General features: G+C 50.7%; 1 protein-coding gene across 4 annotated transcripts in view; it reads right to left on the bottom strand.

Annotated features, from left to right (window-relative positions):
* Positions 1-25448, bottom strand: part of CASC3 (CASC3 exon junction complex subunit) — a 458504-nt gene that overhangs the window by 352369 nt on the left and 80687 nt on the right. For all 4 annotated transcript variants that reach the window (XM_078645688.1, XM_078645689.1, XM_078645690.1 and 1 more), the window contains exons 4-5: positions 5904-6068; positions 809-957 (exon numbers count right to left, since the gene is read on the bottom strand). In XM_078645688.1, the coding sequence (XP_078501814.1) occupies positions 809-957; positions 5904-6068 (314 nt within the window). The remainder of the gene's footprint in view (positions 1-808; positions 958-5903; positions 6069-25448) is intronic.

Here is a 25448-nt window from a genome sequence, read left to right as displayed (position 1 = left end):
GGCCCGCCAGCCACCTCTGCATGCGGTGGGTGATCCATGGGCTGCGGGGCAGGGCAGGACCAGGGGCGGAGGCAGGAGCTGCGGAGCTCCGGAGAGCAGCCTGCGTGTGCCGGTCTCTCGCAGCACAGGCTGTTAAAAGAGCATCGCGCAGGGGAAGCGGCGGGAGCGAGGGAGGGTTCGGAGCTCCGGAGAGCAGCCTGCGTGTGCCGGTCTCTCGCAGCACAGGCTGTTAAAAGAGCATCGCGCAGGGGAAGCGGCGGGAGCGAGGGAGGGTTCGGAGCTCCGGAGAGCAGCCTGCGTGTGCCGGTCTCTCGCAGCACAGGCTGTTAAAAGAGCATCGCGCAGGGGAAGCGGCGGGAGCGAGGGAGGGTTCGGAGCTCCGGAGAGCAGCCTGCGTGTGCCGGTCTCTCGCAGCACAGGCTGTTAAAAGAGCATCGCGCAGGGAGGGAAAGCGGCGGGAGCAAGGGAGGGTTTGTGGGACGTCCAGCAGGAGTGAGAACCAGAGAGACAGGAGATTGGGAACGCGCGCGCGCGGCCGGCTCCGATCGCTTTCCAGAGCGTGCGCGCGCCAGTCTCTGTCTCCTGGGAAGCAGACTCCACAGCTATAGTATCGCGCCTGCGCGATGCATATGGCTTCGCCATATGCGTCGCAGGCGCGAGACCTAAAAAGATAAAATATGTTTGCTATAAAGACTTCCGGACCCAAAAAGTAGTGGGTGGAATAATGCCCATTATGTGAATCTAGAAGAGGCACGCTCTGCAAAACTACCCGTTCATAGACAAATTAGAAGTTCTGCAACACCAATACCTGACTTCTTCCTCCTGGATCTGCCCCCGAAGATCGTGTTCAAAGAAAAGTCCTTTGCGGGGAATGTATGCTGGGTTCTTTCGATCCTCATCATCATCCAGCTTTTGGGATTTCTTGGTAGCCTTATTCTCATCATTTTCTGTGCTCTCCTGGAAAAACAAAACACAATAATGTTCTTAACACAACACTGTAGAAGAGAGCTGACTAGCCTTTTCACAGTTAGCCCTAGACACTGCACCCAGATTTCTAAATTAGTTTACCCCTCTAGAAAAGATCGAAAAGCTATAGAAAACAACACAGAGGAAGGATCACAAACCATCTTGCACATAGATTTCAGGGCTGTGTATCACAGATTTAGAATGTTTTGTCATGATGCAATAGCCCGACCTTAACATATATTAACAGGATTTTAAACTAACTTGAGTGTCTCACATGCACTAAATTCTAAGGTAAAGGACACAACAGCAGGAACTCTGCGCCCTGGAGGAGGCCCTCACAGTGGCCATCTCTAGACAGGAATCCAATCCATCTCTGGGAGCTGCCCAAGCGGTCCGGCTGTGCCGAGTAGAATGGATGGCGTACCAGCGAGAATCGGTTAGGGCGTCACTCCAGGCCACCCGCCATAGAGTGTACGAACTGGGCGATAAAGCGGGAAAGATGTTGGCCTGGCTCGATAAAAAGGAGCGGGCTGGCAGGGTTATTGCTCAACTGACACTGCCTGACGGACGGGCGACCTCTGACCCCGGGGTTATTGTCGACCTGCTGGCGGATCATTATGAAGCTATCTACGCTCCTCAGGCGGGGTTCACGACGGAGGAGGCCTACGACTACATCAAGGATCTGACGATCCCCTGTCTCTCGCCGGAAGAGGCACTCTTGTTAGAGGCCGATGTTACCGTGCAGGAAGTGAGGGACGCGACAGAGGCGTTGGCGTCTGGGAAAGCCCTGGGACCCAACGGCATCCCGGTGGAATTGTACAAACTGACGTCCCAGACGACTGCCCCCCATCTTCTCACCATGCTCGAGGACAGCCTAGAATTGGGAATGCTGCCGAGTGAACAGCGCCTGGCCGCTATCATCCCGATCCATAAACCCGGTAAGGCGGCGGAGGAATGTACTTCCTACCGCCCCATTTCCCTGCTCAACGCGGAGCCAAAGATACTTGCCAAGTTATTGGCGTTGCGATTGACCCCCCATCTTGCCACTCTAATTCACCCGGACCAGTCCGGCTTCATGCAGAATCGCAATACCTCGCATAATTTGCGGCGTTTACAGGCGGTCCTGGCTCGCAAGGAGACTATACGGGAACCAGCGGTACTGCTCTCCCTGGACGCCACTATGGCGTTCGATACGGTGGAGTGGCCTTATCTCTTCGCGGTGCTCCGACGCATGGGCTTTGGGCCTCGCTTTTGTGCGTGGGTCCGCCTTCTATATACTAGCCCCCTCGCGCAGGTTGTGGCAAATGGCCACATCTCTAGGACCTTCCCGCTTGGGCGTGGGACGAGACAAGGTTGTCCGTTGTCTCCTCTGTTGTTTACGTTAGTCCTTGAGCCATTGGCGATTTGGGTGAGATGGGAACCCTCAATTAAGGGTATCCAGTGGTCACCAACGTGGGAAGATCGGATATCGCTCTACGCCGACGATGTCCTGCTCTACCTCACCGCCCCGCGGAAATCTGTCCCGGAACTGCTCAATGTCTGCGAGAAGTTCGGGAGGGTATCCGGCTATAGGATTAACTGGGCGAAGTCGGTGCTATTCGTTCTTGCTGGCCACCCCCCCCCACTTCCGAGGGGCTGTCCGTTAGCGTACACTACTGCCCCCTTTAAATATCTGGGGGTTTACATTACTCCTAGTCCAGACGTCTTCCATACTTTGAACCTGAGACCCCCCCTGGAGCGGTTGGTTCGGGATGTCAGGGTGTGGCGCTCCCTTCCGCTTACTCTTTTGGGCAAAGCTGCCCTGTTCAAAATGATGGCTCTGCCTCGTTTTTTGTACCTCCTGGAGAATATGCCGTTTCCGGTGCCCCCCGCCTACTTTAAGGCCATCTCGGCGGCAATCTCTAATCTGCTCTGGGATGGAAAGCCGGCCCGCATTGCGCAGAGCAAGCTGGTGCGGGACTGGTACGATGGGGGGATAGCGCTCCCTAGTATTGAACTGTATTACTGGGCTGCCCACCTTAAACAGATCAACTACTGGCTACATGTTCCACACACAGACCCAGCCTACATGGCGGACAGGCAGAATATCGAACCCAGGGGTCTGCTGAGGAACCTCTATAGCCGCAACGTCCCGTCAGGGCTACAGGGCCCGACACGTCACACGATCCAACTCTGGTATAAAGCACACAGGCACTTGCACTGCGCACACACTGTTACACAGATGACGCCCCTATGGGACTCACACAGGTTGGGTTACATGGGCAATACCAAAGGGTTTAAGGCATGGGACGACATTGGAATTTCAGTGGTGGGGGACCTCTGGAAAAATCACAGAATCGTGGATTTTGGGTTCTTACAGGCCAAATATGGTATGGGAGAATCCGAACGATACAGATTCATGCAGATACGGCACGCACTGAGGGCGGCCATTCCGGCAGATGAGTCTCTGCAGGAATCTACCCCTCTTGAGGACCGCTTGCTGACCGAGCACATGCCCCAAAAAGCCACTTCATACACGTACAGGAAACTAGTTAACAATCTCCCTGACTTATTGTCCAAATTGCGCTCCAGTTGGGTAGCGGACATAGGGGACCTTGATGACTCGGAGTGGCAGGAGGCTCTCTCATCACCTTGCGAATCGGCGATTCCGTCCAGGCTTAAGCTGGTGCAGTTAAAAGTCCTGCACCGTACGTACTATACCCGGACGGTTCTATACAAAATAGGAAGGGCTGATCAGGAGTACTGCCTCCGCGGATGCGGAGAGCGGGGGACATTCTTCCACACCATTTGGGATTGCGGGAGGCTGGCAGGGTATTGGACAGCAGTGTTCCGCACTATTTCCCAGACTGTGAATGTTTCCCTGCAGTTAGACCCGCGCTGCTGCTTGCTGAACATTTGGGAGGCCACGGACTTGACCCATCGGCAGCGGGACTGGGTGGTGTTGGGCCTGATGGTTGCGAAGCGTAATGTGGCTAAATTGTGGGGATCACCTGTGGTGCCCAGGCTGAGGGATTGGTGCAGCGATATGGATGACGCAATGGTGGCGGAGAGGGCGGTGTTTGTCCGGAGAGGCTGCCCCAGGAAATGGGGTCTGATCTGGGGGGCGTGGAACAAGTACAGGGGAGACATCTGCGAACCTCCGGGAAATGATTTGGATGAGGGTTTGTCGGATTGAGTTTTGAAATTTTAACGAGGGAGTGTGTGCTGAGGAGTTCGCTGGCCTTGGTGGACGCATGCTGTTGCTTGAAAGGGGGGAGCCGGGAGGGGTTGTGGACTACGTCACTAATGTTCAGATGTTTTGATGACACCTATGGATCTGTCTACCCTCTGGGTACACTTTGTGGTTGTATTTGATAGCTGTGCTCTTCTTGTTTGGTAATGTTTGGTTCTACGGTTAAAATGCAGACCTTTGTGACTTCCGACAAAATTGCCAATGTAAAGATGCACGCATGGAATAGTTGCCGCCGGGCCTCAGGGATGCCGGCTAAACGGCTGTGTAAATTTCCAATTTCCACCATTATCGCTGAAATGTTTGAGGCCGGCCCCAGAGGTTGTAGGCATTCAACTGTGTCTTGATTTAAATGTGCAATAAAGGTCTTACACAAAAAAAAAAAAAAAAAATTCTAAGGTAAAATCTACGTGACCTAACCTGCTTTGTAGTGCAAAATAAAAAGAAGAGTTTTCAGCACTCTTTCTTTATCCATCTCCAAGAATGGGTAAGAAGTTGGTTTTGGTAGAGGGAAAACAGAGCCATATTCACAATACATCCATTAGTTAATTTGATACATGCTGATCCAAGCACAGATTCATGTTTGCACAGGTGCATTTACAGATTTCATTGCTTAAGGCCAGATACCGACAAAACAACAAGACACTCAAACCCCCCTCCACCAACACCCCCTCTTCCAAAGAAATGTAGAGGCATTTCATAAAGTCTGCAGGAATGTTGCACACTACAGACATGATGAAGAGAACCACATAAATCCAATGTATTCCAGAAAGACTTTTAGCCCCTCAAACAGCAGACAGGCAAGGGTGTAACCATATAAGCAAACCTTGGAATGCATGATAAATTAGAGTGAAGGGTAGTGTGTAGACGGAGGTAACTTAAGCTTTATCTTAAGGAACTTCGGGGCTAAATAAATATCCGATTGTTTCAATATTAATACACCAAAAAGGTGTCCAAATAAGCCTTAAATAGCTAAAGTAGTCCAAGCCCCCCCAACACAGACCATTTAGAGGTTTTACTCTGCTCTGTGGACAGTGGTACAAACACAAAGCCAGTTTGTTTCTAAACGTTCATGGTCTGCAAGCAATACAATTCCAAGGGCTCTCCCATGTAAGAATAGATGTGAACAAAGCCTTGAGGCCAAAATGTTGGGCAGCTCTTAGGAAAGGAGGTTAATAACAAGCCAAGACACTGATTCCCATAACTTTGCCAATGACACAGCTATTATAGGTACTAAAGGATGAGTCTGACAGTGGTTTCCTTCTTGGAAGATCGATTTGCTTCTCTAGGAGTTTATTTCTTACAACTTACTAGTATCTCCAAGTTCCCATAAATATTACATTGAACTCAGGGTACTCTGTTTAGAAGTATTACCCAATGAAATAGCATAAAGTGATGCTAAATAGGCTATTTATCGTGTTTACCAATAACCGACAATGAAGGAGTTAAAAGGTCTGGTCAACTGCGTGGGAGCTAAAAACGTTTTTCCTTGCTGTATCAATGTGTCTTATTGAGGCTGAGGGACAATCTGCAAAAGGGTGATCAGTGTTAGGCTACTACCCCCTCCCCCGGAACATTCCTGTAGCTTCTCCTGTAACTCCTCCAACCTCACAACCCTTGCCTCTCCGTCATTTCTCGAGGTCCGGCTCATAACATTACAACAAACTTCGACATCCAAGTCAAAAGGAGGGTCATAGAAACAACATACCTGCCCATCGCCACTCTGTCTTTCATCTGTAATTGTGCCTTTCTTCTCCCCCTTCTCCTGGGGTTCCTTTTCTTTGGAAGCAGGCTCTTCATTGGTGATGTTCTCCCGTTTCAAGATAACCTTCACAGGCTCTTCTTCCTCACTGTACTCCCCCTCATTTTCTCCCTGTAAAAAATGTGCTAGTTTATTTATTTTTTGGCGATTTTTAGTTGAATTTGACACCTATGTAGATCGTACTCTCAAAGTCAATAATCAAGACCCTTCACCTCCTTCTACTACCCAAACAAACAGTTAGGGCATCTTCAGAGTTTTTCTTCCTTGGGGTTAACTTGGACAAATCGGTAATCTAATTAGTAAAAACTACTCACACAAGCAGTCAGTAATATTTAGTCTCCAATGATTGAGCTGTATAGCTTGGACAACTAATCTCAATGCATGGTAGCAGAACACATGCCATAACACTTTTTAACCCCTTCGCTGCAGGGGTAATTCCCCCGCTGTGCTGGGGGGCGGGGGGCACGCACAGCGCCCCCATGCTCATGACGAGCTCAGCTCGTCATGAGGCACAGTGCTCCAGTTTTCGTGGAACGTTCAGCACAGCAGGGGAATTATCCCCGCGTGTGAACATTCCACGGCTCATGACGAGCTGAGCTCGTCATGAGCACAGGAGCACCGTGCCTCAAGCATGCAAGGTGATAAACAAGATCATATTCGGCCACAGGACCCAAAGATCTGTTTGTCTGCCAGGGCCTCGGTGCTTTGTGTCACTGCAGGAAGTGTAGAAGGAAGAGTGGACACCAGTAGATTTTTCAACTGAGTGTGCAAACAGTGTACGACAGATTGTATGCACAGTAACTTGGGCTTTCTGCTCCTGTGATTTTTGTTCTTTCATACCCCAGAAAATCCTCACAGTAGATTGAAGAACTGGTAAGCAGCCCTGGCATCTACTATAGATCAAGACAATTGTGTTTTCATTGTGGCTCAACTTCTCTGAGTGCCAGTTCTGATATCAACATTGAGGCATAATCAGTCAATCAATCAGGGAAATTATAAGCGCGCTACTCACCCGTAAGGGTCTCAAAGCGCTGGGGGAGGTAGGGAAGGGGGGCAGCTCTGGTCAGTCGAAAAGCCAGGTCTTTAGGGTTGTCCTGAAGATGTGCAGGGTGGGGGCGCGTCTGATGTTAATCTGCAGCCCATTCCAGGTCTTGGCCGCGATGTAGGAGAACGTTCTTTCACCCCGTTATTGCTCTGCAGATGCTCGGGGGTTCGGTGAAGAATAGGTCGGCAGATAGGAGGTTCCTCTTGGATAATAGCAAGGAGATTCTATTGTTGAGGTATTGGGGTCCGGTGTTGTGGAGGCATTTGTAGGCATGGGCGAGTATCTTGAAGTTTAAGCTTTTCTCTACAGGGAGCCAGCGGAGGTTACGCAGGTGCTGGGTGATGTGTTTGTGTCAGGGAATGTCGAGGACGAGTCTGGCTGCGGTGTTCTAGATGGTCTGGAGTTTGTGGAGCAGAGACTTGTTGATCCCAGCGTAGAGGGCGTTTCCGTAGTTCAGTATGCTGGTTATGAGTGCGTGGGTGACTGTCTTCCTTGATTCAAGGGGAGGGGGGTCCATTTGAAGGCCTTTCGAAGGATGCGGAGGGAGTTGAAGCAGGTGGAGGCGACTGTGTTGACCAGTCAGGTCATGAAGAGGGAGGAGTAGAGTACGATGCTGAGGTTTCAGGCATGGTCGGTGGAGGGCTGCCGGCCACCAGGAGTTGTCCCATGCAGACGGGGGAGAGTCCAAGGACGAGGATCTCTGTCTTGTCGGAGTTGAGCTTCAGGCAGCTGCTGCTCATCCAGGATGAAACGTCTTTCATTCCTTCCTCGAAGTGGAGTCTGGTGGTGATGGGATTCTTGGGGAGGGAGAGGATGAGCTGTGTCGTCGGCGTATGAATGAATGAATGAAACAGTTCTTGTAGATGCGCGGACTTAGCCCAATGGGCGTCAAGGCGCCTAATCAAATGCAGAAGCTAGCAAAACTACGAAGTCCTATTTGCTCATGGGTAGGCCCTCTTAAAAAAGTAGGTTTTGAGAGCCTTTTTGAAGGACTCGATAGTCGGGAGCGTTTTTATTTCTGTGGGAATGGAGTTCCACAGCTGCGGAGCAACCACGGAAAAAGCTCTGGCGCCCCATCTGGCAAATTTGAAACGAGGAACAACCAGTTGACAGAGTCCCGCAGATCGGAGGTTTCTTGTGGGGACATAACGCATAAGAAGAGATCAGATAGCACTGGCAGGACCCTCCTTCAATGCTCTGTGGGTCAGACAGAGAATTTTAAAAGCAATTCTGTGCTGCACCGGGAGCCAGTGAAGCTCCTTCCTGGCTAAGGTGGCTGAAGATGCTTTCGGGAGATCCAAAACAAAGCGTGCTGCAGCGTTCTGGAGAATCTGCAGACGATGTATCAGACCTTTATTGGCTTCCATGTACAGGGAGTTGCAGTAATCCAGCCTTGAGCCAACCAGGGCGACTGCAACCTGTTTACGCGCCTCGGGGGATAGGTAACCGCGGATTTTATTGAGCGTCCTGATCACGCCCCAGCAGGTGGCCACGGTCCTGTTGACTTGCAGGGACATAGAGAGCGAGGTGTCAAATAATACTCCAAGATTTCTGGCGGAAGGGGAGGGAGTGGGGCAGATGCCAAGAGTAGAAGGCCACCACTCGCTCGACCACGGATTTTAACTCTTCCCAAAGACCAACACCTCCGTTTTTTCGGAGTAGGATACTGTGCTCAGTCTGTGCTGTCTGACGATGGCGGCAAGGGGTGCCATGTAGATGTTGAAGAGCATGGGGCTCAGCGACTATCCTTGGGGTTCTCTGCAATCGATTTCTGTGGGGTTCAGAGAGGAATGGTGGAAGTCTGATTGTTTGGGTTCTGTCGGCGAGGAAAAGCTGAGCCAGTCAAGAGCCGTCCCCTGTATGCCGGCTTCATGGTCTGGCAGTGAGTGTGCGGTGGGAGAGGGTGTCGAAGGCTGCAGAGAGGTCGAGTAGGATCAGGGCTGCGGTATGTCCTTTGTCGAGGAGGGTGCGGATGTCTTCTGTGGCGGCGAGTAGGGCGGTCTCGGTGCTGTGGTTGCTGCTGACTCCCTATTGGGGGGTGTGGAGGATGGAGTTTTCTTCAATGAATTTCGTTAGTTGGACGTTGATGGTCTTTTTGTGACTTTGGCCGTGAAGGGGAGGAGGGAGATGGGTTGTAGTTCTTGAGGTCCATGGAATCTGCTGAAGGCTTCTTGGGTAGAGGTCTGACTTCTGTGCTTTTCCAGTCTTCGGGAAAGATACCAGTTTCTAAGGTGGCGTTGATGGTGCGTCGTAGTTCTTGAGCAATGGGCGGCGGCTCTGTGGAAGATTGGCAGGGGTCAGTGGGGGCTCCTGAGTGGATGCCCTTCATGGTTGATGCGGTGTCTTCGGTGGTGACTTGGGTCCAGTAGCAGATTGCGGGTTGGCTGGTGTTGCTGGAGGATGGAGAGGTTTCGGAGTCAGTTGTCGTAGTGCCCTTGATCTTCGGATGGAAGTGTGACCGAGTTTGTTGCAGAGGTCCTGGGAAGGGGTAATGTCCGTGGTTTCCCTAGGGGGTTTGGTGAATTCCTGGATGACGCTGAAGAGTTCCTTGGAGTTGCTGGCGTTGGCAAGGATTTTGTTTTGGATTAAGGTCCTTTTGGTGGATCTGATGCGTTGGTGGTATAATAAAACCAGATGCAGAAGGGATTTAGTCTAGGTGCAATTTACTAACTAGCCCATCCAAGGAAGAATACTGAGAAGGCATGAGTGATCATGGACTGCAGAGATGAAGTCCATAAACGTTTTATCACTCAGATTTCTAAGACTATTAATGGGTACTTGTTGGAAGCGGACTCTGTGTACTATACCAAAGTAAGGTATAGTGTGCACGGAGTCCAGTAGAACCCCAAAGGTAGGAAGAGGAAAAAGATGATAATACCTTACTCTCTCTTTGTGGTAGTGTGGGCGTGCAGTAAGGCTTTTTCAGAGAGTAGTGTTAAGCATTTATTATATCAATCCTGTAGCGTTACCCCTAAAGTGAACAACGTCCCCAAATACACACGTAGTGGTAATATTTGAAAAAACACTTCGCAAACAATTTTGTTAGAGATTCCTTTGAATAAAGTTTTATTTCTTTGAATTCTTTATTTTTTCATGATGTTTTCACATGATGTTGTGTGCCCAACACAGTCATATGTTTAAAAGTTTTTTTAAATGAGCAATGATATGCTTAATGACAATTTTTCATTGTTATGTTTTTTTTTTTTAAATATATTTTTATTGCGGAGTCAGGAAGAAAAACATCCAACAAACCAACCCGTGCACCAACAGTCCCCATCACACAGTGCAATAATCATACAGTACACAGCCGATCGGCCCACATCCCGGAGGCTGGGCGGCGCAGCAATAAATCAATACACTGGAGGTACCCCGGTGCATGCCCTATTCGGGACACAGGTCAAGTATAACACTTCGTTTCCGCTTTTATCCCACAACAACCAAACCTCATTCTCCATCAGAGCCCAGGCCACACTAATGTCATGTTACTAAAGCCTCTCCAGTACTATCCTGGGCCAGTCCTGTCTAGGAGGTTGCCGCTAGTTGGCAAACCACCCCTCCATACAACTCCCTCCCAGTGCCCACCCCCCCCCCAACTGCTGCTAATGCGGGATCCACCATCTCCTTACTGCTCCCGGGTGACAACTATCAGAAAACTTCGATAAGCAAGCAGCCACACGGAACCCTTGGGTATAACTAATCAGTGTCCTCGCTTTCGGTGAGATAATCTCTCAATGCCTGCACCACCAGCTCCCAGGACCGCGCCAGTTCCAAGCATTTCTCGTTGCCAGCCCTAGTCGCCTGGCGCATTCGTAACACACTCTCACAGCTCGACCACCTCACCAATTCATTCCTCCACCTCCGTGCAGACGGCCCCTCCTTAGACTTCCAATGCCACGTGATCTCACGCTGTGCCAGTATCAGTCCCAACCCAATGAATTTGCTCGTGACCTTGGTCTTTTTAGTATGCGGGAACCAAAGAAGGAGACATGTGGCCATGTCGAAATCTACCTCCCGCTCTGTGACTGCATTCAAGAGGTCCCCAATCTCAGACCAGTAGTCCCCCAATTTCGGGCAACCCCACAGCATATGGTCAAGGTCCACCTCTGGTTCTAGACATCGCGGGCACATGGCATCAAGCACCTGGAAATGTCGCCGCAACCTCTCCGGGGTCAAATATGCCCTATGGAGCACAAAATAATGCACCTGTTGGAATCTCGCATTCCTCGTCTCCTTCCAGGTCCTGTGGAGCACCTGACCCCATACCGAGTCCGGGATTTGCCTGCCAATGCTGGTCTCCCAACGCGATTTCAGTTCAGCCAACGGGGCTAGGCCGTCATGTAACATCTTATTGTGGAGGCAGGTCACCGCCTTAACGGTGCCCGCGGCCATCACTACATATTGGCACACCGTCGTCACCTCCGGCTCCGTCAATCCGCCCCCCCAGTGCCTCTGCAGGGCCGTAATAACCGCCGCGTGCAACAGGAAGGTACCACTCGGCAGGCCGAATTGCTCCTGCAAGGTCTGGAACGGGGCCAGCGCCCCGTCCACATAAAGGTCACCTACCATCTGTAATCCCAGGTCCTCCCACTCTAACAATTGGGACCAATCACCCCCATGCGGTAAGGCCGTAAGCATTCCCATCGGAATCTCAGGCGCGTACGGTCGGCGCTTCCCAGCCCTCTTCAGGTACCTGTTCCAACATAACCTGAGCGTCCATTCCTCCATCGTGAGGTCCCTACTGGCCAGTTTCTGTTGCATCACAATAGAGGACAAGACGTACCTCCGAATGCCAACCTCCCGGCCATCCTCAGGCCCCCTGAACTCTCTGGCCACGTTCTGCGTCAGGACCTGGAGCTGCGCTGCCAGATAGTATAGCTCATAGTCGGGGACTGCCACCCCTCCCTCACACTTGGGTCTCATCAGGGTGGTCAATGCCACTCGTCTGCGGCCGCGGCCCCATAGAAAGCCGGTCACCAATGCCCTCAACTCCCGAAAGACACCCTGCGGGATCCACACCGGCAGTGTTCTAAAATAATAAAGGAGCCTCGGGAGTGCCACCATTTTCAACAGCGCCACACGGCCCAGTACAGATAGCGGGAGAGAGGCCCAAAAGTCCATACTGCCTCGTAGCGCCCTAATGCAGCGCCCCACGTTCCCCTCAAGGAGGTCCGCCGTGTCATGGTATATACGCACTCCTAAATAAACAAAACAAGAGGGCTCCCACACTACCGGCCTCGTGAGCTGGGGGCAGCGCGTGGTCTTCCGCAGCGGAAACACACAAGTCTTAGTCCAGTTCACCCTGAGGCCCGAGAGCTTCCCGAACCTGTCCAGCATGTCCACCGCACCCTCAAGAGCCCTCCCAGAGTCTGCCAGATACAATAGCAAGTCGTCGGCATACAGTGAAATATAATGCGAGTCGAGCCCCAGCGCAATCCCTTCAAAAACAATTCCCTGCCTCGCCTGAGCCGCCAGCGGTTCCACTGCTAAAGCAAAGAGCAACGGAGATAGCGAGCAGCCCTGCCTCGTGCCCCTGCAGACCGGATAAACCGAGGACACCAAGGTCCCTAACCGCACTCTCGCCTTAGCCGAAGAATAGAGCACTTTCGTCCAGCTCCGGAACCCCTCCCCAACTCCGAACTTCCAACAGCACACCATCCAAAAAATCCCATTCCAAACTATCAAACGCCTTCTCAATATCCACCGTCAGCACTACCGGGCCTGGATCTGCCAGGGCAGCACTATCAATAACCCCAATCAGCCGGCGGATGTTCATTGAAGTGCTCCTCGAGGGAATGAATCCCGCCTGATCCCTATGCACCAAAGAGGTCATCAGTGGGAGGAGCCGGGTGGCCAGGATGCGGCTCAAGATCTTATAATCTACAGTCAGCATAGACAACGGACGAAAGGAAGAAACATCCAATGCATCCCTGCCCGGCTTCAGCAGGGGCACCACCAGCGCCTCCGTCATAGAGTCAGGCAACCGCCCTAATTGTTCCGCCTCCGCAAACACAACCTGCAGTCTGGGGGCCAACACATCCATAAATTTGGCGTAGAACTCGATCGGCAACCCATCCACCCCAGGGGTTTTGTTGCGCGCCATATGACTAATCGCTCCTCTGATTTCTGCTAGAGTGACTGGGCCCCCCAGATCCCGCGCATCCTCCTCATCTAACACCGGTAGAGGGATCCGAGCCAAATAAGCGCCAATATCCGCGGCATTCACTTCGAGGTGGCTGGCGTATAGGTTCGCATAGTAGGACTGAAAGCGCCCCAGGACCACCGATTGCGAATAGATCACCTCCCCATCCTCCTGGCGCACACTCATAACCGGACATCCTCTAGGGTTCGGATCAGCCAACTTCGCAAGGAGCGTGCCCACTTTATCCCGCTCGTCATGCACTTTCACCGCATACAACTTATAATCATAGCACCGCAGTCTCTCTGTCTCCGTCGCCACCGCCTCCCTAGCACGCAACAGGCTATCCTGCAGCTCCGGCCGCTCGGGCCGCCGCCGCTCCACCCCTCTCAACACTGCCTCTGCCTTCGCGAGGTCATTCAGCACTGTACCTCTCACAGTCAGAAACCGACCCATACATACCCCCCTCACCACCACTTTCATCGCATCCCATTCATTCGCTCTAGTCTCTGTCGACCCAGCATTAGCCGTGAAGTATTCGTCTATACCCTGTCGGACCGTGTCACAGAACGCCGGATCCTCCAGCGTCTCCGGGCGAAGTCTCCATGAAGGGACCGCCGATCTCGCCAGCTGCCATTGTACAGAAATCAGCAGAGGGTTATGGTCCGAGATGGTTCTAGCCAAATATTCAGAGTGAGTCACCATCGGCGCCAGAGACTCGCAACACAGCACTGAATCCAGTCGAACATGCAGATCATGCAGGGCAGAGTGATAAGAGTAATCTCGAGTTTCAGGGTGCTGCGCCCGCCAGACATCCACCAAGCCCCACCTCTCCTGCCAGTCCCGCCTATGAGTTGCAAGTCTGCGCACTGGTGAGTCAGCTAAGGGTGGGTGCGACCTGTCCAACAGCACATCCGAGATAGAGTTAAAATCCCCCGCCAGCAATATCGGGCCCGCCAAATAATACGCCAGTGAGCGCGACAATCCCTCAAAAAAATGGGCTTGATCAACATTGGGGGCATAGATGTTACACAGCACCACTTCCCTACCACACAGCCTCCCCTCCACCACCACATAACGACCCTCCGGATCAATCTTCTGACTCGTGACCTGGAACGGCGTGCCCGCCCTGACCCATATTAACACCCCTCTGGCGAACGCCGAGTAAGTCGTGCCGAACACCTGACCCCGCCACCTCCTCTGCAACGCCCCACACTCCAGCTGCGTCAGGTGGGTCTCTTGAAGCATCGCTATCTGAACTCCCCGCCTCACCAAGTAGGCATGCACCTTATGGCGCTTAACCATAGTTCGAATTCCCCGGACATTCCATGTGACACATTTCAAATTAGGCAACGTCCCCATAGAGCATCAATCCCAACAGTGGCGCTCGCCAAGAACTGTGACCCGCATTGCAGCAATTGAACAACCCCTGTAAAACACACCCCACAACTCCCACTCCTCCCCTCCCCAGGACAGGGCCTAGTAACCCAGCTTCAGCCCCGTTCCAAACCTCAAACACCCAACACATCACACTAATCTGTGGTCGACACCACAGAAGACCTTAAGGGTCTAAAGAGGGCTATGGAGCCCCGAGCCAGGACGACAGAGCAGCCACCCCGCGCCTACAGTCCCATGCTGCTAATGCAGCCCCATACCTGGCAGTCCAAAAGAGGGCAGGAGCAGCCAGACCCGATAAAAGTTCAGCAACCACGAACCTCATCCATTAAAGATACCATCCGATGTCTGCGGGGTAACCTCTGGCCCCTGCGCTCCCCCCCCCTCCAAATCTTCCTCGCCGGTCTTCTCATCCTCACCGTCGTCCTCCGAAGCCGAGCCCCTGGAGGCGTCATCTCGTTGTGAGCCCGTGATGGTCGCCGTGGCCTCCAACGCACTCTTTCGATCTGCAAGTATTTGCGCCTCGCGCTCGGCCCGTTGGCGCCTATTCCTGGAGCGGATGCGCTGCGACTTCCTGACCCTGACCGGCTGTTCTCGTTCCCTGGCGGGCCTATGAGCCCGATCCGTTCCTGCGCGATATAGTTCCAGCCAGGACCACGCTTCGTCAGGCGTTTGAAAAAAGTGCGTCCTCTCATCAACGATGACCCGCAGCTTGGCCGGGAAAAGCAAGGAGTATTGAACCCCTTCCTCTCTCAGTTTTTTTTTCACCGGCAAAAAAGAGGCCCTATTCCTCTGCACCTCCTGCGTATAGTCCGGAAAGATCGTCACCTTACTGTTGTCCACCTGGAAGGGCCCACGATCTCTCGCCCTTTGGATCAGCAGATCTCGGTCTTTATAGTGCAGTAGTCTGGCCACCATCGGCCAAGGTGGTCGGCCCTCCAGAGGAGGCCTCGCGGGCACCCTATGCGCTCTTTCCAGGGAGAAGAAGGGGGAGAGGCCCTCCGGCGCCACCACTGTGCGGAACCAGTCCTCCAAGTAGGTTATCGCATCGCCTTTCTCAATTTTCTCTGGTAGCCCCACCACCCGCACGTTGTTCCGGCGGTTGCGGCCTTCCGCGTCCTCCGCGCGGCGCTCCAGATTCGTTAGTCGACGGATAACGTCATCGATTTTATGCTCCGCCGTAACCACCGCCGGTTTCAGCTCCTGAAGCAGTAGTTCATTGGATTTCACACGGTCAGATAATTTGGAGTGGTCTGCCCTCAGCAGGCCGAGGCCAGACGCCACCTGCGCAATGTCCTGGCGCAGCTCATCCCTCGTAGCAGTGATCGCGGCCAGGATAGTATCAAGGCGGAGGTTCAGCCTCTGTTCCTGTGTTGAGGCCTCCGTTGGGAAGCCGCCACTCGCATCCTCTGATCCCCGGCTTCCCCTTTCAGGCGATTCTGCGGCGCCATTCCCTTTCGCGGCCATCTTGCGTGCAGGGATTCAGCCTCTCAAGCCGCCCCCTCGGAGAATGACTAGGCGCACCAGGAATGCTCAGCGGAGCGTCCCAGCCAGAGAGGTCCACCAATCCCCAGGCAAGTGGGGGTGCGCGGCGCCAGCTGCCCCCACACCTGGCTAGTTGACAGTATCCAATTTAAAGGAACATCCCAAGCCGCCTCAGCCTCCCACAGAGCGTCTGCCAAGCTCACCAGGGCCAGGGGGAGCAGATTCCGCCGAAAAGGCCGCCAGTCAATGGAGTGGGTCCCAGGGCACACCGAGCACACTGCCCCCGGCAACACTGGTCACTGCAACACACCATGCGCAGCCCAGCACCTCGTCGTTAAGTCGGCGCCTCTGCGCCCTCCACCGGGCAGGACCCCCAGCAAGGTCCAGGTCCACTGCCGTGCCCCTCTTGATCCGGGACGCGCGGGCGCCCTGGGCGGTCCCTCTCACAGCGCCCCAGCCGCCTGCTGCACGCCTCTATGCGCTGTCGGTCCCCACTGCGGATCGGCTGGCTGGTGAGCGGCCCCACAGCTCGGCCGTGCCTCCGCCGGCCCGGCGCACTCCCAGGCGCCGCTCTTGCCTCAATCGAGGGCCCGGGTGGGGGGAGGGGGGGACCTTCCCACCGGCAACTCCTCCGATCGTCTCCACAATCCGGGGCCCGCTCCGACGGGTCACCGCACCATCCACTGCTGCTCGGGGTGCCGCAGGCGTCCGCCGCTGCTCCTGTGCTCCTCACCGCTCCGCCTTCGGAGCTATCCCGCAGTTTGTGCCGCCATCTTGCCTTTGTCCGCCCGTCGGAGGGAGCCGAGCACTACGGCCACCCGCACACAGCAGCCAGGGCTCCGCTCGGGCTCAAACTTTCCCCAGTAGGGCAGCTGCCCCTCCGGTCCTCATTCCCGGCCACCAGGCGATCCGGGGCAACGTGTGGCAGGATAAAGGACGGGACACGGCGCGGAGCAACTCGCTCACGCAGCCATCCCGGTCGGCGCCGAAACCACGCCCCTCTTTTTCATTGTTATGTTGTGTATATTCTTCTGAACAGGACGCAAAGCCCCTGATGAAGGGCTAAATGCCCGAAATGCATGGTTTACTCTCGCCATTGACACGATCCGGAGAATTATTTGAATTTTGATTAAGAAACAGAGTTTGACAAACGCCCATATAAAACGTGACTTTTGTTTTCGCCTTGATAACGAGAGAAGACCCCATACATATCATAGCGGCATGCTTAAGAACGCGAAGCCCCTGATGAAGGGCTAAATGCCCTAAATGCATTGGGCAGGGCAAGGGACACATGTGTTAAAGAAAATTAATGATGTGAAAACAACATCATAAAAAAATAAAGAATTCAAGGAAATAAAACTTTATTCAAAGGAATCTCTAACAAAATTGTTTGGGAAGTGTTTTTTCAAATATTCCTACGTGTGCATTTGGGGACGTTGTTCACTTTAAGGATAACGCTACAGGATTGATTCTATTTTCCTCATACTCAGGAGGAACCACCAAATAGCACCGACCCACTTCAAATCAATTTAGTTTACCCACGTAAATACTAAAGTAGAGCAAGTGTTCTTTATCAAGGAGTCAAGCATTTATTATACACACTCAGGCAAGAAATGATGTCACACACTCAAAGACTGAACTCGGACTAATTTGTTTGTATAAACAAATATTCAGTTATTTTATTTCTAGAACCAAGCCAGGCCTGGTTTAGGTAAGTGAAATAATAATTTGCAATATTTATGTAGTGAATTATAGTTGAATGCAGGTTCAAAGGCAGATGGTTGAGATGCAGGTAAGTCAACAGTTCAAAATTACTTCTCAGTTACTTTATAGATTACTCTGCACGTTACTTCTTGGATTACTTTTTAAGTTACTTCTGCTAATCAGAGTGATATACATAGATATCACACAGACATTTCCTAGACAAAAGGTAAGTAATTCACTTTTTACACATATTCAGTTTTTCAAGGTTTCATACAAACCAACTCCACATTTGAAAGAATTTTCAAAGAAAAGCAGCCAATGCAATCCTATGAGAGTGAATTAACTTCTTGGTTTACGGTTAAGTACTTCTTTGTGGGAGTTGGGGTTCTGGGGTTAGAACCAGGGTTCCCCAGGGTCGAGGATGCACTCTCAAAGCGCCCTCAGCAGCACTAGAGCGGCCGGGTGCTGGGGCCCAATGCTATCCAAAGGGGAATAGAGGGCCTACGGTTGGTGGCCACTCACGAGCAGGCCACAAGGTTCTGGGAGCAAAGCTCCTGGTGTTAGGCTTAGGGAAAAGGTGGATCCGGTGTAGCACACAAAGTGCACCCACAGCGGCACAGGTGCGGCTGGGTGCTAGTTTGGAGTCTGGTACTCTGTTGATTTCAATGGGGATTCTCCGGTTGCAACAAACACTGCAGGCTCAGGGACGAAGATCTTCTGGAGTTGACCACCGGTTGGAGAGGTAAGTTGGAATACCTGGGGATGCTGAAACACCGCCAGCTGGGTCACCCAAGGCCATGGGACGACAGGTGCAGGGGTGTCTTTAGGCGTTGGGTTTTTCTTACCGGCTCCTGTAGCGGGTATCCTCCAGAAAGGGGCTGAAGGCGTCGATTGGAGATTCGAAGCAGGTCAGAGATCGCCAGATCTCAGGTCAGGACTGCCGGGGAGACCTCCTTGCGGTGTTGGGCCACTCTACCTAGGGCAGTGGGCGTCGGGTGCTGAGTGGTGCAGACTCGCGGATTTGGCCGGAGCCAGAGCCTGTGGGTGAGCAAATCCGGTGCTCACAGGAGACAAAGTCTTGGTTTGAGAGGGCAGGTCCTCTGGGTTCTTTGGGGCTGCTGCTGCAGAACAAGACAGGATTTTGCTGGAGCCGGTTTGAGGTTGGGACAGGTTTGTAGGGCTGGGGCCAAGTCAGTGGGCGTCCTCATCGTCTTAGTTCAGCACGGCTTCTTCGTTCCTTCTTTTTCTATTGTCTTGTATGAGGAAGCATGATTCAGTGTTGCTCCTAAATACTAGATATAGGGGCGTTACAAGTAGGTACAGGTCGGGACCACTGGGTCCCTTCCTTAGGGCGAGTACATCCCCTATTATATCACCTTCCAGTGGGAGGGGGGAGTATAAGCCTCACTCTAGTTTGTTGGGTCCCCCCCATCTGCAAGATGGTAGGGACAGAGTTGTGCTTCAGCTCGCCTCCCCCACCTGAAGGGTGGGTTTGGCAAAGGTGGGCACACCTCTCCTAACTTGGTTTTCCCACCGATTCTCCCACCCAAAGCGGGGGTCAGAACTGGTGGGGGCCAGTTGATGGGAGCAGTAAATGTCTGGAGTAGATCACAAAGGCGGCAAGCCTTTCAAGCTTCTCCTTTGTGGACCATGCCCATCCTGGGGGAGGAGCTTGGCACCTCGTCCCAGGATGTGCATTGTTTCAAGACCCCGAGAGCAGCAGGCTCTCAACCCAGGGGCCCAGAAAAATGTTGGAGAGCAGCCACTTAGCCAGGACACTAGAGTTAGGTCGGTTTTAAGATGCCCTCGAAGTGCATTTTTCATGAAACCCACACTGGCGCCATGTGTGTTTAATGTGCTGAGAAGTTTGGTACCAAACTTCCCAGTTTTCAGTAAAGCCACTATGGTGCTGTGGAGTTCGTAATGAGAAACTCCCAGCACCATATACTCTTTATTGAATTAATGTGCTTAAAGTGTCTAAGAATTGGCTTAGACACTGTAGGGGCACAGGACTCATGCGCCTGTACCCTCATCACTGGTATAGTGCACCCAGCTAGAGGGGTGGCTTACCTATGCCAGGACAGTGGATTGTAGGCATGGCACACAGGGATGTGTGTGTGTGTGTGTGTGTGTGTGTGTGTGTGTGTACAACAAAGGGGGCTTAGGGAGATTTAAGGACCAGCGTGAGCTACCTTCCCACTCTCAAAGCATATCACAGAAAAAGCCACGGGTTAGAGAAGCTTCGAGAGGTCAGAATTTCTAGCGTAATCCACTTAACCAAGCGTAGGGTGAAGTCCCTTTTCAGGGAGGTTCCCTTCACACACCAAAGGTATTGTATTGTAATTGCATTCATATAGCGCTTACTACCCCTGACGAGTCGTCGAAGCGCTTTTTCGGCGGGTAGCACGCTACTCCGGGACCCACAGAGGATTAGTGTTGAATTAGTATAGTGAAACATGCAAGTACATTTTAAGTGGTGGATAGGTTAATCAGTTATTTGGATTTGGAATGATAGCAGAAGGATAGAGTAGGACAAAGGTTTGTATTTATTTATCGCTCGCTTGTTGTCGCATGCTATTCAGGGAGCCTATTGAGGATTAGTGATGAATTAATATGGTGAAATATGAGGTAATTTCAGTGGTGGATATTAGTCTGTTACTTGGAGTGAGAAGGATAGCGGATGGATAAAAGGGGAAGAAAGATTTGCATTCATATAGCACTTGTTACCCCTGATGGGCGTTGAAACGCTTTTCTGGCGAGTAGCACGCCACTCCGGAACCCATAAAGGATTAGTGTTGAAAATTAGTATAGTATAAATATGAAGTAATTTGAGTAGTAGAAATGTTATTCAGTTATTTGGGCAGTATAATAGTATAGATGAATATGGAATATGGAATTTGAGAAGTGAAACATGTTAGTCTGTTAATTTTGATTGAAAAAAGGATAGTGGAGGGATAAAAAAAGTGAAGGATTTTTTTCTTTTTTTTGTATTTTTCTTTAAGTCTTAGCAGTAGGAAGAGGCTTTTGGATGAGTAAAAAGGAGTTTTGGAGGGAAGGAGTCAGAGGGGAGAGTTTAGAAATGTTTGTTTTAGGGGATCGGTGTAGTAAAACGAGGTGTCCGATGATGCAAGGAGGGGTAGAGCAAGAGTCTCTAGAAAAAGGTTATTTTGGCGATCATAGTAGTGGTATGGGGTTTGGGATAAATAAGAGAGTGGATGTAGAGGATATATTGATAGATCTATAGGATGAGAGATAGGGTAGTGCATTAGAAGGGGTAGTGCATTAGAAGGAGTAGTAGAAAGAAGTTTGAGAGGAGTCAGAAGGTTGGGCTAGAAGATATATTGAATGAAGTATAGGCTGAGAAATAGGCTAGTGCATTGGAAATGCTAAATAAGAAGAAAGTGATAAATATATAGATCCATAAGTATATTAAAAGTATATAGATACATAAAAGAAGTAAGTATATTTAGATTAAATATATTGATAGAGGCACAGGATGAGAAATAGGGTAGTGCATTGGATATGTTTTTTCAGGAGAAAAGTAACAGACACACATATTCAAGTACATGGAAGGTACATAGATGTACAATGGAAGTATGTACATGTAGATCAAAAATGATTTTTATTTATTGATGATTATTATTATTAATATATTTTTTTTCTTCTCTTAACATAATTGTTTTACATGTTTTATAAAGTAATACACAAAGATAGGTACATATCTATAGTGAAAACAAATGCTTATATACAGAGGGATATGCTGTAAATGTCTATTTCCGTATGGTGCTTATGTGGGGAAGAGCCAGATCTTGAGTAGTTTTCTGAAGATAATGTGGTTGTCGGTGGATCTTATGTTGGGGGGTAAAGAGTTCCATAGTTTGGCTGCTTGAACAGAGAAGGATGTGCCACCCATTGTTTTTTTCTTGTATGGTGGGATTTTGAGGCGAGATACTCCTTTAGATCGTAGGTTCCTTTGTTGAATGTGTTTGGTGATTTTATTCCTGATGAAGAGTGGTCCTATTCCATGTATTGCTTTGTGGGTAATACAAAGCAGCTTGAACGTGGATCTTCTGGCAACCGGTAACCAATGCAGGGCTTTCAAGGCAGGGGAGATGTGGTCTCGTGGTTTGATATGCAAGAGTAGTTTGGCAGCCGAGTTCTGAATCCGTTGTAGTCTTTTCATGGTCGTTAAAGGTGATCCGTGGTAGAGGCTATTGGCGTAATCGAGTTTGGATAGAACAAGGGAGATGGTAGCTTGGACCTTGTGTGGAAATCTCAAATGAGGGAAAATTCGTTGCAGCGTTTTTATAGTAGCAAAGCTTGATCTTGCTAGTTTATTTACTTGGACATTCATCGACAGCTCGGAGTCCATGGTCATTCCGAGGTTTCTTCCTTCCTTCGATATTTTAGACAGTGATCCCAGTTCATCAGGCCATGCGGGTTATAATTTTTCCAATCGCCACACGTGAGTATTTCAGTTTTTGAAGCATTCAATTTGAGATGGCTCCAAGTCATCCACTGATCCACGGCTCTGAGACAGCGAAAAATTGGTGATTTTCCAATGTCTTTGGGGCATTCCAGTTGAAGGAGTATTTGCGTGTCATCTGCATAGTTGTAGCATGTGAGGTGAAATTTATTGATCAGTACTGGTAAAGACTTCATGTAGATGTTGAAAAGCATGGGCGAGATGATAGAACCTCGAGAGACCCCTGCTTTTGTGGAGTACGGTTTGGACGAGAAAGGTGGGGTGTGGATGACATTAGTTCTGTTTCGAAGGTAGGACGCGTTCCAGTCTAGAGCAGTTCCCTCAATGCCGGCTTCATAAAGTCTTTGTTTCAGAGTGTCATGGTCAACCGTGTCAAAGGCAGCTGAGAGGTCCAAGAGGAGTAGCGCAGCAACCCCGTTGCGGTCAACTGTATTCTTTAGGTCATCTCAGATGGCAAGGAGGGAAGATTCAGTGCCTCTTCCCGGACGGAATCCTGTTTGGAAATCTGAAAGTATGTCATTCTCTTCAATGAATTGTGACATCTGGGCGAACGCTGCTCTTTCTATCAGTTTGCACAGGAAAGGTCCATTTGTAATGGGTCTGTAGTTGTCGGGGTTCAGTGGGTAAAAATTTGTTTTCTTCAGTAGAGGGCGTATGTATGACTTTTTGAGTTCTTCTGGAAATATTCCAGTAGTTAAGGAATCGTTGATGATTCTTCTTACTGGAATGGCAGCAGAGGTTGCTAAAAGAATTGTCTTGAAAGTTTGTGGCGGACAGGGGTCAGAAGGGCTGCCGGCAGACCTGCTTGCTTTGACCAGGTCCATAAATTTATCATGTGAGATGTGTTGGAAGGAACAAAGAGGCTTGATTAGAGCATTCTTGGATAGTTGTTTTGTACAAGGGTTAGTGCTGGCGCTTTGTTTCTGTTGTAAGTACGAGTCCAACGTGTCTGCTTTGTCCTTGTAATGATTTGCCAGTTTGTCTGTGAAATCTTGAGTAACAGGATGAGTTCCTTCTAGACAATTTGGTTTTCGAAAATCATTGAGTATTTTATAGAATTCTTTATTTGCATATTTAGCGTTTTGAATTCTGTCTGAATAGTACCTTTTCTTAGCTTTTTTGATAGCCGACTTATATAAGAAATGCGTTACTTACCTGTAACTGCAGTTATCCAGTATTAGTGTCTTTCATAGATTCACATGCCTGAATCATTCCCCGTCGTCGAGACGGGAGCCTCCGGTATATAAAAAGTAATGTCCTAAAGACATACATAGAAAATAATAGGCCCAAAGGTCTCACCTTAGTAGCCTATCCACGTCCTTTTGTAGGAAGGACCAAACAGAGCAGGCCCCAAGGGTCCCACCTTGGTGGCCTGTGTCCTTTTGTAAAAAGGACCAAATAAAGTAAAACAGCCAATCAGCTACCACCTCCTTCTAGAACCTTCCTGCCAGGAGTCCAAGTCTCTCAGATTTTCGTACGCACCAAGCTAGTTAGGCGTAAACTCATTAGAGAGAAAGGTGAGCCCAGCCAGGGGAGGCGGGAGGGTGCATGTGAATCTATGAAAGACACTAATACTGGATAACTGCAGTTACAGGTAAGTAACGCATTTCTTATCCAGTATTTGGGTGTCTTTCATAGATTCACATGCCTGAATCAGAGTAGCGAGCAATACAGTATGCACATTCTGTATGAAGATCAGGTATGAACATGTAGATAACACATATCACATGACTATAAAGAACAAAATGCAATGGCATATAAATACAGTAAGAGAATGTGCATACCCGTAAAGGATGGAGGGATGTAGTAGGGCTCACCTCACTGGAATAGATGGCGAAGCACTGCTCGGCCCACACCGCTGCATCCTTCATCAGCTCAGTATCCAGGCAGTAGTGCCTGGTGAAGGTGTGCGGGGACTTCCATGTCGCCGCTCTGCAGATGTCCAATATCGGCACTCCAGCGAACAGCGCCGCAGACGTGGACATGGCTCTAGTCGAATGAGCTTTGACTCGTGAGTCTAAAGGCCGTCCCGCCTTGTCGTGACAAAAGGTGATCGCAGAAGAGATCCATCTTGAGATGCTCTGCTTTGTCAGGGGCATGCCCAGTCTCGGTCTACTAAAGGCAATAAAGAGCTGGGAAGACTTTTGAAAGTGTCGTGTCTTATCGATGTAGAATTTAAGACATCTCTTTAGATCTAGAGAATGTAGAGTTCTTTCAGCTGCCGTGGTAGGATTCGGAAAGAACGATCTAAGCACCACTGGTTCATTAAGATGGAAGTCCGAGGGGACCTTTGGAATGAAGCGAGGGTTAGTCCTCAGAATGACTCTGTCCTCTCTGAATTGAAGAAAAGGATCCTGGATGGATAGAGCCTGCAATTCACTGACCCTTCTGGCAGAGGTTAGTGCCAGGAGGAGGGCCGTTTTCCAAGAGAGGAACTTGATCTCTGCCTTATGGATGGGTTCGAATGGATGCTTCATTAGTTGATGAAGAACCACATTGAGGTGCCACGATGGAGGAATAGGCCGTGGTCGTGGAAAGGACCTGAATAGACCTTTTAGGAATTGTTTGATGAGCCTGTCCGCCCACAAAGAGGGGCCTGCAGCTGTTCTTGTGAACCTTAAAATCGCCGCTAGATGCACTTTGATGGATGAATGCGCAAGGCCTGACTGCGCAAGGTGTAACAGGTATGGTAGGAGCTGCTGTGGAGTGGCATGGAAGGGGTGCAAGCCTTGATCCACACACCAGGAACAGAATCGCTTCCATTTTAGTGAGTAGGTTTTGTTAGTGCTGACCGCTCTAGCTTTCGCAAGGACATCTCTGCAATCCTGCGGGATGTTCAGATGGCTGAATTCGCGGTATTCAGGAGCCAGGCTGATAACTTCAGAGAGCTCAGGTTCGGGTGGAGAACCTGCCCTTGAGACATCGTGATCAGGGCCGGAAACTGCTGCAGGCGAAGAGGGGGCCGGGCAGAGAGGCGATGAAGCTCCGTGAACCAGTGCTGCCTCGGCCAGGACGGAGCAATGAGGATCAGAGTGCAGGGTTTCGATTTCATCTTCCTGAGAACCCTGGGTATCAGTGGGAATGGCGGAAAGGCGTACGCAAAGACGTTGCGCCATGCGATGGAAAATGCATTCCCGAGGGTTCCGGAGTGGTGATACCTGCTTGCGAAGCTTGGGCATTTGGCGTTCTCTCTGGTGGCAAAGAGGTCTATGGTCGGGGTGCCCCACTCCTGGAAGATAT

This window comes from Lissotriton helveticus, chromosome 5_1, assembly GCF_964261635.1.
Source record: "Lissotriton helveticus chromosome 5_1, aLisHel1.1, whole genome shotgun sequence".
Lineage (NCBI taxonomy): Eukaryota > Metazoa > Chordata > Amphibia > Caudata > Salamandridae > Lissotriton > Lissotriton helveticus.
This window is presented reverse-complemented; position numbering and strand designations above follow the sequence as displayed.